Here is a 17,167-nt window from a genome sequence, read left to right on the forward strand (position 1 = left end):
AGTTAGGATCGGCCGGCTCATCCTCGGAATCCGAAAAGAAAACAGAGACAGAACGGAAGAACTTTGTTTCAATGACATATCTAATCAGACTTCAAAGGATTTGAAGAGCTGTCACGATCATTCACATCAATTTAAGCAGGCAGGAAGGGCGCGGAAGCTACCGTTTCTAGAATGCAAGCGACGTTGCTGACTCTCCTAGTAGCGGCGGCAAGGAAGGAGGCATTGGAAAGACTAGACCATACTATAGTCAAGAGGCATTCGGGAAGCGACTAGTCGCTTCTGGCGAAGTTCGTCAAAGGCCGACCACTACATAGAGAGATCATATACCAGTCATGAGCGATAGCGAAGCCTAGAGAGGCGGAAGCAGTCGCTTCTAGGACGAAGCCGAGCCGATACGATAGGCGGGCGAAGGGAGCGAGACCAAGCCGAGCCACTAGTGGAGTGGCGAAGGAGGCCTACTATACGTATACGTGATTAGTAACCGGTGAAAGACCAAGAAAAAAGACTCAAAAGAATTTCAGTGAACTATTGAAGCTATCAGTGTGATTGATCAGACAAGTACCAAGGGCTTTCGGTAGCCTTCTTTCATTTCCGAATTAGCTTGCGAAAAGTCCTTGCATTAGTATGAGTTCGTTGACCGCGTAAGGGCGATCCATCTTGATGACGAATTCCACGATAACGAGAAATAGAAATTAATCGTTCGATGTCTGCTCGTTCTCCCCTCTTCAATTCCCAATGAACAACATGATCTTGACCTATCATTTGTTCAATTTGGTCGATCTGATACTTAGTTAACTCATTCATCTTGATGTTCCCACTGATACCTAATCGATAACGAACCTGAATGGCTTTTTTAGGTCCAATTCCATCCATTTTTGTTGAGGCAATTCTGACTTGTTTATCGGGAACTGATCTAGCTCCTGAGATATATGACATTCTTGATCCTTCCTTTTCCTGGTCTTCTCGGCTGGAATCATAAATGGGTTGTCTCCCTCTACTTCTACTCACCGAAACAAGTAGAGTTCACCGAACGTCCGGGGTCAGTCGCAAAAGCGACCGACTGGCGACAGCGGAGGACACAGACTTTCAGACGAAGTCTCTGGATCAGCATATTTAATAAATAGAAAAAGACTGGTTACTCTCTCTCCTGCTCCTGACAGTCTTTATCGATCAGACTCTCGATAGTGAACGAGAGAGGAGAAGAACCCCCCTTACGGGGTTTATGAATGTGATTCAAAAGCTGCGTTGTTTAAAGCTCTCTTTCTATCAGTTTGATTTTCTTCCACGATTTGCAGGAATTCTAGGAAGAATCTTTCTATACATTGTTTTTTATGAACAGAGGAGGTGGAATTCAGATTGTCCACCACTATTTTATCCACCTCCTCTTTGATAGAGGCCTTGATGTTTTCAACATCTTTGTTATATCGTTCTTTTATAAGCTGACGGCCGGCTTTCTATATGAAGATTCAAACAAAAAGGAGTCAAACCATATCTTACTGAAGAATCTGACTGAATGAGGAAGAGCTCTTTATGTGGTCTCACTTTACCACCATCTGAAATGCGCGAAACTTCGATTGGTGGAAGCCAGTCCATGAAGATTCTCCCTTTTCTGACGTGCAATTCCCCTCTTTCGGTAAGCATCCAGTATCTCAGCAAATGAACATTTCTCTAAGCTGCTTTTCCTGTAGCTTATACGTCGTTTGAAAGCAGCTCCAAGGATCCAACGAATAGCTAAGGTTTGTTGACGATCCCTGGCTACAATCCCAGGGACATCATAAAGAGTACCTGCGACTCCTACTTTTTCCACTTCGCATATGGGCTTTATATTCTCTACGGCGTCAACCATAAGTTTGATTACATCGCGTTCAGTTCGAGCTGGGCGATGAAAAGTTTGATAAACAATAGCACGAACTCTCGTTCTTTTACCTTCTTTCATGCGAAAGTTGACCAACTTCTTGATCAATTGTTTTTGCTCACCATCCAAGCCCCCCATATAGCTGAGAATTTCCGAGCAATTGGAAGCCGCTTTCGATGACGAGGCCTCGAAATTGATATTACGCGATCGTGACTGTCCATCTTTATCAGCCAACTCCCCTAATTTTTCGTGTATAGCAGATTGCAGCTCTACTATATGCTCACTTGAAGGGTTAAGACCAGGATGATCTTCGAAAATCCCATTAGAAGAACCCTGAGTGCCAGAAGTGCCAGATGATGGAAAACTAGAATCGTTAAGAGTCGTCGTTGATTGAGATTGATTTGTAATAGTAGTAGAAGAAAGAGTAGTAGACGATGGAGTACTATTAAGACTGTTTTCATCAAAGAGAAAGATGCGTGGAAGCATTATTGATTGAGAAAAAATGAATCCCTCCAGACAGAAAGAGACTCCTTCCTGTACGAGTAGTGAAGAACTAAACGAGTTGGTTGGTTGTTGACCAACGGAAAGCATGGGAGAAAGGAAAGAAAGATGCACAAATCTAATCCAAGCCGATAGGCACTATTAACTTAACACTAACCCAATCTCGATGAAAAACAGAAAATGTTCAATCAACGGCCGCGCAATCAGCGATAGGCTTGATTGATCGTACTACATACAATACTGCTTGCTCGGTCGCACTTCATTTCTATATGTAGATAAAAGTGACGACTTGGTCGTTGATCGCAGTCATTATACATACGATCTTTCCTCGTGAAGCTTGAAATGTGGAATCATCGCGAATAGAAAAGAAGTAATCCAACCCACGGAATCGACTTGAATAGGCTATTTGAATCTATATGTGTGATATTTCAATTGTGTCTTATTGACTTTTTTCAATCAACTCTGCGGTGATCCTTCAGTATACTGACCCAATCTTTCAATTAAAGTGTGAAATCGCTCATTTACCTGCCAGGCCAAGCAAATCTAAGAGCTAGCCAGCAGCAGCCGCGCAATCAGCGACAGGCTTGATCGCACTTACGCGTTATATACTTCACCGATAGCGAATGAAAGGATTAACTCTTTGATGGCGAATCTTGATGGAGAGTCTAGTCTTTTGTCTTTCTTCTCTCCGAAGTGGCATAACAAAATTGGAGAGGAAAAAGGGGAGCAGAAGGACTTGATTGCATTCATTCACGATATTACTGACCAAAGTATGTCACTCGATGACTTGATTGGATTGCATGCATTCATTTACGGACTTGATTGCACTTTCTATACTTCAACTCTTTGTTTGATAGAAAACTCTTTCTTTGTTTGATAGATGATCGCTACTATTATTAGATTTGCCTATTAGATAGTGCATTTATTCACAATCAATCCATCCAAGTGCGGATGAACTGACAATTCGTTTTTCTCCCTCAACCGCTAGGGGGCAATAAGGTCTTTTTTGTTTGGGATAAAGGGGAGCAGAGAGATCAGATTACAAAAGAAAATCAACCTTCCGGAGAACAAATAGCAATCAGAGAAGGAAGAAAGAGCCGTAAACGAAGAGATCATATGCGAACCACTCTCCCAATCAATCCAACAGAAAAGCAATTACAACGTCCAAGGGGCCAAAAGACAAGCTGAAACTGCTCCAGTCTGGGGGTCAGGCTTCGCCTTGTGAGATAACCTGGTCACGCGCGCGCGCGAGCACACGTGTACGCGCGCGCGTATATAGTACGCGTGCACGTACGCCCGCGCGTAAGCGCGTACGCCCGCGCGCGTAGATAGTACGCGCGCCTGTCCAGAAAAAAAATATTTATGTTTTTTTCTTTCGACAACAAAACATAACCCACGCAAAAAGCACCTCCATACAGTATTTTTTTGTATCCCGTATGGAGCCAAACGTCGCAGTGTAACCGCAATTGGGAGTCCGACCGAGGAATGGATTGTGGCCCATTCCGATCGTCAACCCCCAAGGACTGGGTATTCTCCTTAGCTTGAGGAATTGCGCCAGCCAATCATAGCCTTTGTGTACAAAAAGTCCCGCGTTTGTATCGGAATTCGTTCCAAGAGGTTAACCGCTCCATGGTAGCCGCCCCGGACAAGTTCCTAAACGAAGTTTGATGATCTGATTATCTCATGTGCTACTCGTACCCCCCTCAGAATGGTTACTGGACAAGGGTGAGGTCAGCTAAACCTCTCGTAGAACGGACCATGTAATAATCCGCCTTCAGCCGTCAGAGCGAAGCAGTACCAGTGCCCGCTAGCCGTAGCTACGTCGAGTTTGAGATGTTATTTTGAGTTCGAAGCGGTCCAGCTACGCCTCTCATAGCAAGTGAGACAAATCCTCTCTCATCTAACTGAGTCAATTCCCGTTAATGACAGAGGATTGGGGCACTTAACATCACAAAGATGTGCTCGGCCCCGCTGTAGTCAGCTAGTGTTATTTCACCTTTTTGTTTCCGTGCTGTAGCTACAGTGTCTTCGAACTCGTGGAACCGTAAACGAGTTAACAGTTCCGGGTTGGATCACCAACAGTTTGTGTTCTATGATTACCTACGAAATATGATTTCTAAAACTCGGATGTAAATCTATGAATTTAGTGTATCATTTTTATTGCTTTGTATATTATTATTAAACTCTAAATACATCCAGTGGTAATCGAATTGTTTGTAATGAACTGCACTAAAACTTTGTTTTGGTATAGAATGACGTGACCAATGACTTGTTTTGACGGAAAACAAATTTTAATAATTGGTTGCTTGTATGGAAGTTAAAGAGTTAACATCTGTATATGATAGATGGTATTACAGAGAATCTTATCTTAAGATTCTCTGTAGTCACATCTACATGGGAACAATAGGGCAACCAGCCCCCCATAGGCGCACCAACAACAACCTATGCTCCAATCAAAGCCTCCGCCTCTATCTCCGCCATGGGTGGTGTTACTCGCTCAGAGGCCTCTGCCCCAACTCAATGTTTCATTGAGAAATTCATGAAAGGGGACTTTTTCTCTATGTTCAATGATATTCCCTGTATAGATGATTCCCGGGCATCCATCCAATGCATTCTTTTCGAAGTTAGTCGAAAGAGGGGAGATCGAATCTACTCAGACATCCGATCACTAGCTTACGCTCTGACCCGAGAACCACGGGGCACGTGGACGCCCGTGTGAACCCGCAAGGACCACCTTGCAAGGCTAAATACTCCTGGGTGACCGATAGCGAAGTAGTACCGTGAGGGAAAGGTGAAAAGAATCTGTTCGGAACTTAATGTACAATTGAAATTGAACGATTGGACAGCCCAAGCGAACAATTGCAATGAGGAGCACTATAAGGGCATTTTTTTGGGAGCTTGTAAATGGCTCCCATTTCAAGTATAAATGACTTACCGAGTTGTGTCTGGATGAGAATAAAAGAAATGCACTTAAATCTAAATATTTTATTCGTACAAGAGTAAATGGGAGGATATGGAATGCATTAGATATTTTCAATATTCATGGGAATACATACTATATTTCCACTACCCCAAAAAGGGTCAAATGTCATGAATAAAAGCTGTATCTAAATATCTATAACTATAATATGTAGAAAGTAGGGCTGAAAGTCTGGCAGGTAGGATCGGGTTGGTGCTCAACCCTAGCCCAACCCAAGGTTCTTGTACCTCAACCCTAACCCAACCTCAGGTTGGGAATTCTCAACCCAAGCCCAACCCAAGTGGGTTCAGTCGGGTTGGTTGGGTGTATACATGCTAATCTTTTAATAATTAATTAGTTTATTATATTTTAATACCGTTTTATTTTTTATACTCTTGATTTTATTAATTATCTATGTAGTTATTTATAAGTAAAGAACTTCATTTATGCCAAACAAACAAGCTAAAATATAGGACAACTACTCATTTAAAAGTCATGCTGTGTAGCACACAATCTATTTGAGAGAGAGAAATCCAACATTTCTTGTTAGCTTCAGTCATTAGAAATAATGTGGACCAATGAGACCCGACAACACCGGAATATCCTATGTCTTCAACACATACGATCCCTACTCCATTGTAATTTATAAGTAACTTATATATTGATCGGGTCCGGTTTGGGTCAGGCAACCCAAGACCTCAACCCGAGCCCGACTCAAGATTTATCGAGTTGGTGTTTGTATAGTCCAAGCTTGAGATTGGACTCGATATATCTTGCCCAAGTCCAACCTAATGTCAGGCCGGTCATGGGTTGGTCGGGTTCAACCCGCCCAGCTTTCAGCCCTAGTAGAAAGACCGTAGCTATCGGTGCTGTATCATTTCTTTTGAAGCAATGCCTATACATTTAATCCGTATCTACGGAACCAATGGCCCGGAGTTGGCGGTTTCGGTTTGAGTTGAACGCAATCAATTCTGATACAATTGCAAATCTCACATGTATGTGTTTCACCTGGCTGAATTTCAGACAAAAAAATATGCGCATATAGGAATGTATATATGGATGTTAAAATGGACCCGTACCTGTTCAAATTGAGCCGGTCTTTCAGTACGGCTGTCCACAGGCCGGGCGTGGGGTAAGCTTTTGGGCCGGATTTTGAACTTTTCAGGCTGGCCGCTGCAGCCCCGGCCTATTCACAACATTGATTCTATCTGGCCCAAGCTCGGGCCATTGACAGTGCTATCTTTCTGGTACCTATAGGTCTAGGTACCCATCAACGGTCTGATTTAATCTCACACCAATCCAAGTGTATGTAAAATTATAGCACGTGTAGGGATAGAAATAGTCCTCTCCGTGGTGGGCCAGGCTCATCTTTAACAAGAATTACCTGGACTGCTTAGTCGAATTGCGGCGCATGCCCAGCCAATGACAGCAGGGTTTAAGACTTTGGAGTCTGGACGTACGAATACCATTCGACTCATCTGAGTCAACTCGTGCAGTTTGACTCTGTTGGATGAGTCGGACCGACTCGCCAAGTCATTTACCAATCACAGCCGCAAGTAGGACCGAACTAAGAAATAGGGCTGTTAATGGGCTGGGCCTGGCCCAAGCAAATGAAAATTGAATAAGCCTGGTCCTGAACATTTCAAAATCTGGGCCTAAGATATCCTCTGCTTGAGCTGTTAACAACCCTACGAAGGAATTGGACTGGGCCTTCCTGAAATGTTGTTGGATCTGGGCTCATTTGTTTGATAACCCTGAAAAAAATATGTGGGCCTGAAGACAAGGCCAATGGCCCAGTCCATGGTTGGTTGGCTAGGGTGCCCGATTTGTTGACAGGGACTCTTTTGGGTTCGGGTTGTCCCTGTCGGCCCAATCCTGCAATTGGCTAAAAGGATAGAATTCAGGCCTGGGACTGTCCAATCGACTCATAAAGTGGGCCACACCTACGAAATCACTGGACAGCTGATGGTCTGCTTCAACATGCAGATCTGGCCCACCCAATGAGCACATTGGCCAGCTTTTCAAGACAGGTAATCCTCATGGTGGGCCCCACCATTGATCACAGTTTATTCGGGCCATATCCCATCCTCATGTTGGGCCCCACCTTACGAACGGCTTGGATGGCATACAAACATCACAGTGGGCACAAATAGAGTTTCAATATGGGCGTCCCAGTTCATATTTTTCCCTCTGGTGTGGCTCACTTGAATTTTTCAACGGACTGATTTTTGGGATCACGAATTAACAAGAGCTGGTCCAAATGATGGACGGAATGGATGTTACACACACAACACGGTGGGCCCTACAGAGCTTTTCGAAGTACATGCTCCTTGCAATAGTTGTAGGAAATTCACGTCCGTTTTAGACGGTTTGGCTGTTTTTCAGTCATCCATACATGTGTAGCACGCGTGCCTGTGGTAGTTGGTCGTTGGAAGGAATAAAGGCTGAGAATATGGGGTAGGACGAAATGGATGATCCACTTCCCTAGGAACATGTTTATCTTCCCTTCCCAGATAAACGGTTCAGATTCTCCGGAATGGGAGTGGAACCGTTTACTTAGCACCCATGTTTTAAAAATGAGGTAAGAGTTCTTTAAGGTTGGTATCTAATCTGTACATTTAGGACACATGATTGGTTAATCCAAGCCATTAATCTGATGCCCCATATCATGGATGAATCATGTAAAGAAAATTTCCCAAATTGGAAGATCTTTAACGTCACATCTTGTCTTTTCTCCATTGAATCTGTACCGTTGGTTCATTTCTTGTTAATAATGTACTTACATGCCCATGGTGCAAAGGTTAGAATTGAAGAAATGGGGAGATATTTTGGACATGGTTCATCCATGATGAGGCCCATCAGATAAGTGGCCTGAATAATCTAATTATTATGAGTGGCAATAGCCAATAGACATGCCAAGATTAGCCCTGACCCAACCTGCCTCAAACAACAGGCCTAAATTTCTGCTAACTTGAGTTATGAAATGAATTGATTTTGTGAGTTTGATTTCACATGAGTGGATGTAAGAGTTTTAAAATGTCATCTTGATGCTTGGATCTTGAAAAGTTCTATTGAAGAGACTTCTTTACTTCTATTAAAAAAATAAAAAAATAAAAATCAAGGATGCTTAGTTTAGTTTTTTTGAAGTGGGCTCCACGTGGATTAAAAGCTTAGCTTTTTTGTGAACTTGGTGATGAACCTAATGCCAATTTTGCATACTTGTATTACAAGGAAAAAGAAAAAGAAAATAAAAATTTCCTTGAGCGTAATTGAGATATTATTTCTGGTTGTACGTATCTTGTTTGAATGACAAAGGGAAACTTCGTATTTGTGAGACAATCATCACCTAATTTCTTGTACTAATGAGCCTAAAATGAGAGAAAGCATAATGACTGCTTTGTAGAATTTTTTATTTTTTAGTATCCAAATATCCCAAATTATCACATCAAAGAAAACCATTGCCATTACTATTAAATTGGTGATATCAAACATGCCCTAAGTTTCAAAGAACTCTAAATATGTGAGAAGAAAACTCAAAACCTTAAAACAACCCATATGTACTGTCAAATGATGCAGGCTACAAATCATATGATTCTTTGTACAGAAAATGGCCCAAGCACTTGTGTATAAATGGACATGGATTTGAATTGGTCTCTCACACATGAAGAAAAATTGTTATATGTGATGTCTCTCACACAGGTGGTACGGGTAATCGGAGAGATTCTCGCTCCAGACGCGGGAGAGGAGGATCCAGCCTGGTCTCGACCAAAGATCACTTTGAAAAATTAGGGATATGAATATCCTTAGCATGAGACTCTTTAGTGTATCACACTGAAAGATGAAACCTCTCATAAAATCCCATATATATGACTACTCTAGACCAAAAAAAAAAAAAAGGGAGAAAAATGTGAGATCTATCCCCTAAATCCACACCTTTGAGATCATCTTTAGGCCTACCTTAGGCATTGGGGGCCACCAGCGCCCCCCCCCCCCCCTCCCCCCCCTCATATCTTCTTTAGCTCATTCTGGTCTCTCTGCCTGAGTCTGGCTATCTCTCTCATTGTTTTCCTCCTTCCTGTTCATCGAGCAAGTCCATCACTACCTGGACTCGGCTTAGACGTATCAGACCTGGATAGACACGACTTGACTCGTCTGAACGCAGCGAGTCGCTCAGGAAGCCGGTCTCCCTTTCTCTTCTCTTTCTTTGTTTTCTCTTCTTCTTCCATCTCTTCTACTCTTCTTCCTCAGCTTCTCCCTTTTATCCTCTTCCGTCTTCTTTGGCGCTCCAGCAATGGACGTCGGACCAGCTTGACTCGGCCCGAAACTCGGCTAGACTCAGGCACAAATGCAACAGTGAGCAGCAACCCTCCAATCTCCTCTTCCATTCTCTCTTCTTTCACTCCATCTTCTTCTTCTCCCTCTCTTTTCTTTGAATCCCATTTTACGACTAGATAGGGGCTGGACTATTGTATTTTAAATTATTTTAAAATAAATTAGGGTTTCAAAATATCTGTTGGGACAGACCATAGCTGTGGCCATAGGTGCGTATGTGCCCTATGGATGTTTCTTTTCACTAGAAGGTTATATCATTTCAATTTTTGTTTTGAAAAGTTGTGTCTTTTGAAGCCTAAGGGTCGCACCACTTGGGTTTAAACCCAATAGTTACAACTCTTTGTGAAAGGGTGTCTTCATAAAGTCTATAAGTAGACTTTCTCTCATCTGTTTTAAAAAAGTAAGAAAAAGTTTGTTTTATATTAAAAGTATGATTTAAGTGTTTTCTAGTTCGGGTTAAGACTACAAAGTAGTTCGAGCTCGTGTACAGTGAGTGCACCGCTGGGACCGGGTCATAGTCGTTGTATCCTGGAGGTCGATTGCTCTGGAAACCTTTTGCACTTGGGACGCTGTCCAAGGGGAGCAAATTCAATTTCAAGCCGAGTGACTCATGTCACACCTCGACTTCTATAAACCGATAAGTTTTCTCTTTTTCTCAATTTAAATTTATTTTATTTAAATAGTTTTTCAAACTTGATCCATGTCCTAACAATCTTGAAATCAAAATTTGTTTGAAAAAATATTTAAGAATTACGGTTGCATCTATTTGGTTTGAATAACCCAAAATGAAACCACACTAACCCGATTTGTGGGCCATGACTCATATAATTTAGAGTTGTAATATCTCACCTAATGGTCAAGATCTTGTAGATACTTGTTATGTAAGTTCTTTGGACCACATGTACAAAAGTGAACGTATGCACCGACTGAGAACGCTTAGAGTATTTTAGATCTTGATATCTATAAATGAGAATGATTAGAATATGATCAAATATATGAGAGGCCTAGATTCCTGAACAATTGGTCGGGTTCGTTGTAACCCGTTAGCACAAAGTATGATACTCAAGTTGTTAGATAGGTTGGGCTAAGGCTATCTTGGGTACTAGAGCTATGACATACATATGGTCTTTATGTTCCAAAGACATGTCATTCTATCACACACATGTAAAATCTGTCAGGCCCTGTTTACTCATAAGAAAGCCTGTATTTAGTAGATTTTCTTAAAATCATGATATGACATTAAGGAGCATTTCTTTTTAGATCTCAAAATTTGCGATTTATTTTCTCATAACTTGAGCCAATGTAACCTTCACATGAAAATAAATCAAACTGTTGAACCATACTGATTAGGATATACACTAATCTCAACATCCATGTACAATAAAGATCAACTCAAAATGCATTTCAAAATGAGATTTTGTGTTGGGATTCCCATCATATTAGGAATTCTTCTTTGTAGATTACCATACATGGTTAAAAAGAAAACTTTGGAAAGAAAACTGTGAAAGAAACTTAAAAATGCGATCTTCCAAAGTATCCTCTAAAATGGGCTTGATAGGTCGATTGTGTGGTCACTATCTCATAAGTCTGCTAGTTGCTTAAATGCAGATGGGTAATATTCATTGTATAATCAATCAGATGAAGGATCTAAATCCATCATGTACGTGCTAGAAATAGAATTCTTGATATTGGGAAATGTAGTTGCTAATTATGTGCATTACCATCATTTTTAAGTTGGTGCAACCCTTAAGAAGGGTTCTAATAAGGAATATCTGATGGTTATATAATCATTCTCTCTGAACTTGACAGGTTGCATGAGAGTAAACAACATTCCAATAACCCTTGATCTAGTCCACTGATTTGATGGACCTCACATGGGAACAAAATCGCCAAACATGGAAGGAGTTGAATGTCCCAATAATGAGATTTCTTGGACAATCTCATTAAATAAATAAATAGATAGGTGAAAATGACTCAAATCCAAAGGGGTGTAAAAAAAAAGTAATAATGAACCAATAATCTAACCATTTGTTCAGTGGGATTGAAGTGGACAATTAAAATCATTTATCTTAATTGCTCGTGGGTTTATTCTCTTGTGAGTTTGCTCTCCTAGGAAATCTTTAATACTTTAACAGAGCATTGCGGTTCATACACATGCAATCAATTATTTTATATGATATATGTTTTTGGATAATCTAATCCAGGTCCAATTTTGATGATCAAGACTATTCAATTAATTTACCAGACTATGTATAATGTCTTACCAAAATATTCTTCCATTCGACAATCTTACATGTCTAACTTATGAACTGCAAGTGGATGGTTTACTGTCTACTTTATGATGGGAGATTTTGAGAAGATATTTGATGGCGACTGATGGTGGGTGGCATAAGAGTGCATGGTCTGAATCGTGAAAAGATGGGGCCTACTATATTGTTGGTGCTAGAACAAATATAACATGTCATTTTGATTAAGTGCATGTTAAGGAGTTTATTTTTGTGTGATTGATGTGCATATAATGAATAACTATATTGATGTTGATCTTTAGAAATGTAATAGAATGCACGGTTTCATACTAAGGCGTCACTACACACATGTTTGTAACATGAATAGTTCATTAGTGGGTTATTCTTTGTATTTATAGTTACCTAAAAATTAAGTTATAATGTAAACAAACCATTGGTATGAATGACCTTTATGATAATGAGTGCACATAAGGAATAAATGAGTATGCTATATTGAACTTAATCAGATCAATGACCAAGTCTATCAAACCATGGGCTCACTTATCATTGTGTATTTATAGATAACGCACATTATTCTTTTTATATCATTACATGTATCTTGTGGTCTTTGATCCATCCTATATGGATTTATGATTGATATGTTTAAATCTTGTATCCATGTGTCACATATACAAAATATATTATTCTCATTATAATATGAAACATTAAACAATGTATGAAACTTGATACATAGACACTTAGAAATTGTACATATGTGGAAAACATCTCATTTATAAAGATTTGAAATTGTGGGGGTTATTTACTTAGAAGCATTACAATGTTCGAAAGTTATAGATCCCTACAAATATTATATTGGCCTATGTGGGATGATTAGGCTGGTGTATTTTTAAAATATTACCTTTTGCAGGCCCAATAAATAAGAAGTCTAAATCTTACATATGTATTACTTTTATGAATTTTAAGTACTTGATAACTCACATTATATGAATGCTTGTCTCTCTAGAGTTTCACTTACCATGAAGAAAATTGTGACTTGAGTTTCTTAAGTGGACTAATAGTTAATGTGCCTTAATTCAATATTAATTCTGACTTACATATTATTATGTAGAAAGTGATATTATAGAATATTGGGTCCGATAACAAACGGACTGTCGGTACATATCATTTAAATGTCTGACACACTTATAATTGCTTTTATATAAACAATTCATATTATTGCTCTTATACATGAAGTTGTTGATAGGGTGACGAGTGTACAAGCCTAATTAATGAGACAAGTTACATTCACTTTTGGAATCATTCACCATACTTTTTAGACAATATTACTTAGAAAGGTAGAGAAAATGTTAATTCCATCTGATCATGTGCCAACCTAAGATACGTGTTAGTCAATTCATATGATGGTTCGTACGAAAGATTTTTCTTAATAGATTTATCAGGTAGGCCATAGATAAATCTATCAAAGCTAAATCTGAAATTGTGGAGGTGCACTTGGATGCATAAACCACTTAACGTATGAAATCCAAGTTTAGTCAATATGTATTTCATAAATAGGTTGACATATATAAAATTGAAGATTTGCATTAAGGAAACTATATGTTAAATGTTATGGATCAATATACACATGTTTTATGTTGACATGTAGATCTTTGAGACAAGGTGTTTGGAATTAAACAAATTTCATGTTTTAATGATTAAATTGGTAGCCATCAAATGAATGGTAGAAAGAATATTGGTAGTGGTCTGAATTCATAAGATGATTGTTGGATCAATAAGATTTTAGAGGCTATATTCTATTCTCATTGGAGGTTAGATTTGGACATTTGAGATTGGTATTTATATGAGACTATAAGTTTATATAATGAACTGTGTTGTTTTACCATCAACAAATGTATCTAATGGCCAAGCTTATGCACATATGGAGCTCATTGTTCAATCCATCGATCAAGATACTTGATAATGAACTTAGAGATTTCTCCTCCATATTCAGTTGCCTTAGAACGTCCGTGTTTATTGCATCTTTTGTTCAGCAATCTCCTTATTCCTTCAACGTTTAGACCATTCCCTGAATCCCCCGAAACTCCTTATGCCTTTCTTCTAGATTCTTCGCTAGAATTAGACCAGTCACATCATTAAATTTTAGCTTTGTTGACCATGAAGAATTGCTCACAACAATTACCAAACCATCCCAACTGTCTGACAATCTGGACAAGATCAATAACGCCCTGACCTCATTCTCAAAAACAATGCCAACGGATTCCAACTGGCTCATGACTGTATTGAACTTGCATTTAGATGTTCAGCCATACTCCCACCATCTGACATCTTCATGTTAAATAGCTGTTTCATAAGATGAACCTTGTTGGACGCTGAGGGTTTTTCATATATGGTGGCTAAGGCTTCCATTAATTTTTTTATAGTTTTCATCTTGGATATATTGAAGGCGACGCTCTTAGATAAAGAGAGTCGGATCGTTCCTAAAGCCTTCCGATCCAATAAAAACCATTCATTATCTGTCATCTTTTTTGGTTTCTTCTCTTTTCCTCATAGAGGAATATATAGGTTCTTCTGATACAGATAATCCTTCATCTGCATCATCCAAAAGGTAAAGTTTGAACCATCAAACTTCTCAATTATAGTCTTCCCTTCTTCCAGCATCGCTCCCAATAGAACTAAATCAAGAGCTCTGATACCAGTTGTTGCGCAGCATGCGAACAACGTAGTGAACCGAGATCTAATCTCCGATCTCACCTACAAACGATAAACAAGAAGAAATATAAACTAGAAAAGGAATCAAAGCATTCCAAATAAACCACAAGACAAGATATACGTGGAAAAACCTTTTGTTATAGAAACATTTAAGCAGAGATCCATTATTGGACAGTTAATATTGGATTATTTGTATCCATTCCTATAATTTTTAACTGATGAAGTGGCTATCATCGATCACACAGAAGTATTAAAGCTTTTTGTAATTGGTCTTTACATATGTCATCGACGACCAGGAACAGTTGGAAGCGGATTGCGTTCAACCTCTACCGAACATAGCAGAGTGCGGGTAGATTGTTGTGGGGCCCAGCGTGATGTATCTGGTTATCCACGTCGTCCATCCTTTTTCCTAGATTATGATATGACATGAGCTAAAAAATAAGTTAGATACAAAGCTCAGGTGGACCACACAGAGTAGAATGCATGACTTGCATTAAATTGAAGAGTCATCTCTTTTGTGGTCCACTAAAAGTTTGATCTGCTCTCATTCTATAACATAATCTGAGAAAAGGGATGGATGACGTGGATAACAGATACATCACGATGGACCGCACACAGAACTGCTCGGACGGTGTCAGACGCAATGGGCTTCCAAGCAGTAGGTATGCGACAAGGAACAGTTAAAAAACCCGGTGAGTCGGACCAACTCGGTCCAACCAGGCTGAGTCACCCTTTTCTCCTACTTTAGGCGACTATGGGTCTATGCACTCCATCCATCGGGGAAGCGGATTGCGTAGTGAGCAACATGTACTGAGTAAACTCTGTGAGGTCTACCATGATTTTTGTATTTTATCCGCTTCGTCCATCCATTATATCAGATAATTTTAGGGCTTGAACCCAAAAATGAGGCATATTAAATGTTCAAATGGACCACACCACATAAAATAATTGAATTGAACGTCTATAGTTGAAAAATTCTTGATGCCACGGAAGTTTTAGATCAAGCTGATATTTGTATTTTGCCCTCATTTTCAAGGAAATTACATCATGAACAGTTTCGATGGGATATATAAACGTTACGGTGGATTCCAATATGGTTTTAACGGTGGGCATTTCTATCCTAACTATTTCCTGTGTGGCCCAGTCAAGTTTTGGATCTACCTCGATTTTGAGCTCACGCCCTGCAATGATCCATTAAATTGGATGGCCGGAGTGGATATGATAAAGACGATTCCTGTAACTCTGGTCCAAATGGTAGGAATCTTGGTGGATCAACATGCGTGTAGTGTACTTATTTGCTTAGAAGCGGATTGGCTGGTGTATCACACACCACCAACCTAGCTAGTGTGGTTTTTCACAATGATGTATTTATTATATTCACACCGTTCATCCATTTGGTGAGATCATATTAGAGCATGAGCCAAAAAATGAGTCATATCCCATACTCAAGTCAACCACACCACAAATAGGAGTGGAACAATGATTCTCATTGTTGAAACATTGGTAGGGCTACAATAACATTTATTTTCCATTCAATCTGTTCATAAGGTCACAAAGACCCAGATGAAAAGGAAAAACAAATATTATATTCATACAAAACTTTTGTGACCCCTAGAAGGGTTTCAATGGTAGACGTTCAATCCTCCGTTGCTTTTTTTTTTTTTAGTGTGGTCCACTTGATATTTTTTATCGTTATTATTTTTCGGCTCAAGCCTTATGATGAGCTCACCAAATGGATGGACGGTTTGGATATAACACATACCTCATGATGGGACCCATGGAGCTTAGTGGCGTCAACACACCAGCTAGGTCGTTGGTTTGTCCAGCCAATCCGCTTCCTATTTGATTAGTCTGTACAAGTAAAGACCTTTGTTTGCCAATCAGGTCCATTAATTTGATGGGTCTCATAGATATGATGGAGGATAGTCGTTGTTATGGAAAAATCTGGGTCAATCCTGATATGTGTAAACTCGACTTGGCTGATTGCGCGGCCTCACCAAAAAAGGTATATCCCGACCCCAATTGAGGAAAGCACGACCCGGTCAGTTGAGCGAGTTCACCATAGCAGGTTGGCTGATAAAACTAAATGAGCCGAGTCACGGTTCGGTAGTGGCTCGCCTACCCTGACCTGGTTATAATAATCAATGTTTAGCTTCCAAACTCTTTTGTAGAGCTTTCACATCAGCTTGGAACCCGAAAGAAGCTGTTACACACTCCACCCATTGCCTTCGACCAGACCCTTTTTGATGAGTGACCAGGATCAACCCACCCATGGGCTTGGACTGTCGCAGGTGAGACCTAGACTTTAGGGTCGGCTCGGATGAGGACGTAGTTCACAATCACGTTGAGGAATCAACTCCAGTAACGTATGTGAGGAGTGTTTCTGGTGCACGATCGAGAGGTAACCGCCAATATCAGCATGTGTCACACCCCAAACTCGGAGATCCGACTCATAAGAACCCTGATCGCCGAATCCGATGCCGACAGCGTCCATAGTACCCCATTCTCGACTCCCAGCGCCTATACGCTAGATTCCGACCCTGGGATCCTACAAGGAGGATTTTT

At 40.1% G+C, this 17,167-nt stretch overlaps 1 protein-coding gene across 1 annotated transcript; it reads right to left on the reverse strand.

Annotated features, from left to right (window-relative positions):
* Positions 1–755: 755 nt before the first annotated feature.
* Positions 756–3,559, reverse strand: LOC131252685 (uncharacterized). The gene has a single exon (XM_058253361.1). It carries the CDS (start codon positions 2,444–2,446, stop codon positions 1,544–1,546), a length of 903 nt encoding a protein of 300 aa, XP_058109344.1. The 5' UTR covers positions 2,447–3,559; the 3' UTR covers positions 756–1,543.
* Between the last annotated feature and the right edge of the window lie 13,608 nt (positions 3,560–17,167).

Source organism: Magnolia sinica, chromosome 8 (genome assembly GCF_029962835.1).
Source record: "Magnolia sinica isolate HGM2019 chromosome 8, MsV1, whole genome shotgun sequence".
NCBI classification, from domain to species: Eukaryota; Viridiplantae; Streptophyta; class Magnoliopsida; order Magnoliales; family Magnoliaceae; genus Magnolia; species Magnolia sinica.

Excerpts from the sequence above, each read along its gene's own strand:
- LOC131252685 (XM_058253361.1), bottom strand. The coding sequence starts at position 2,446 with ATGCTTTCCGTTGGTCAACAACCAACCAACTCGTTTAGTTCTTCACTA.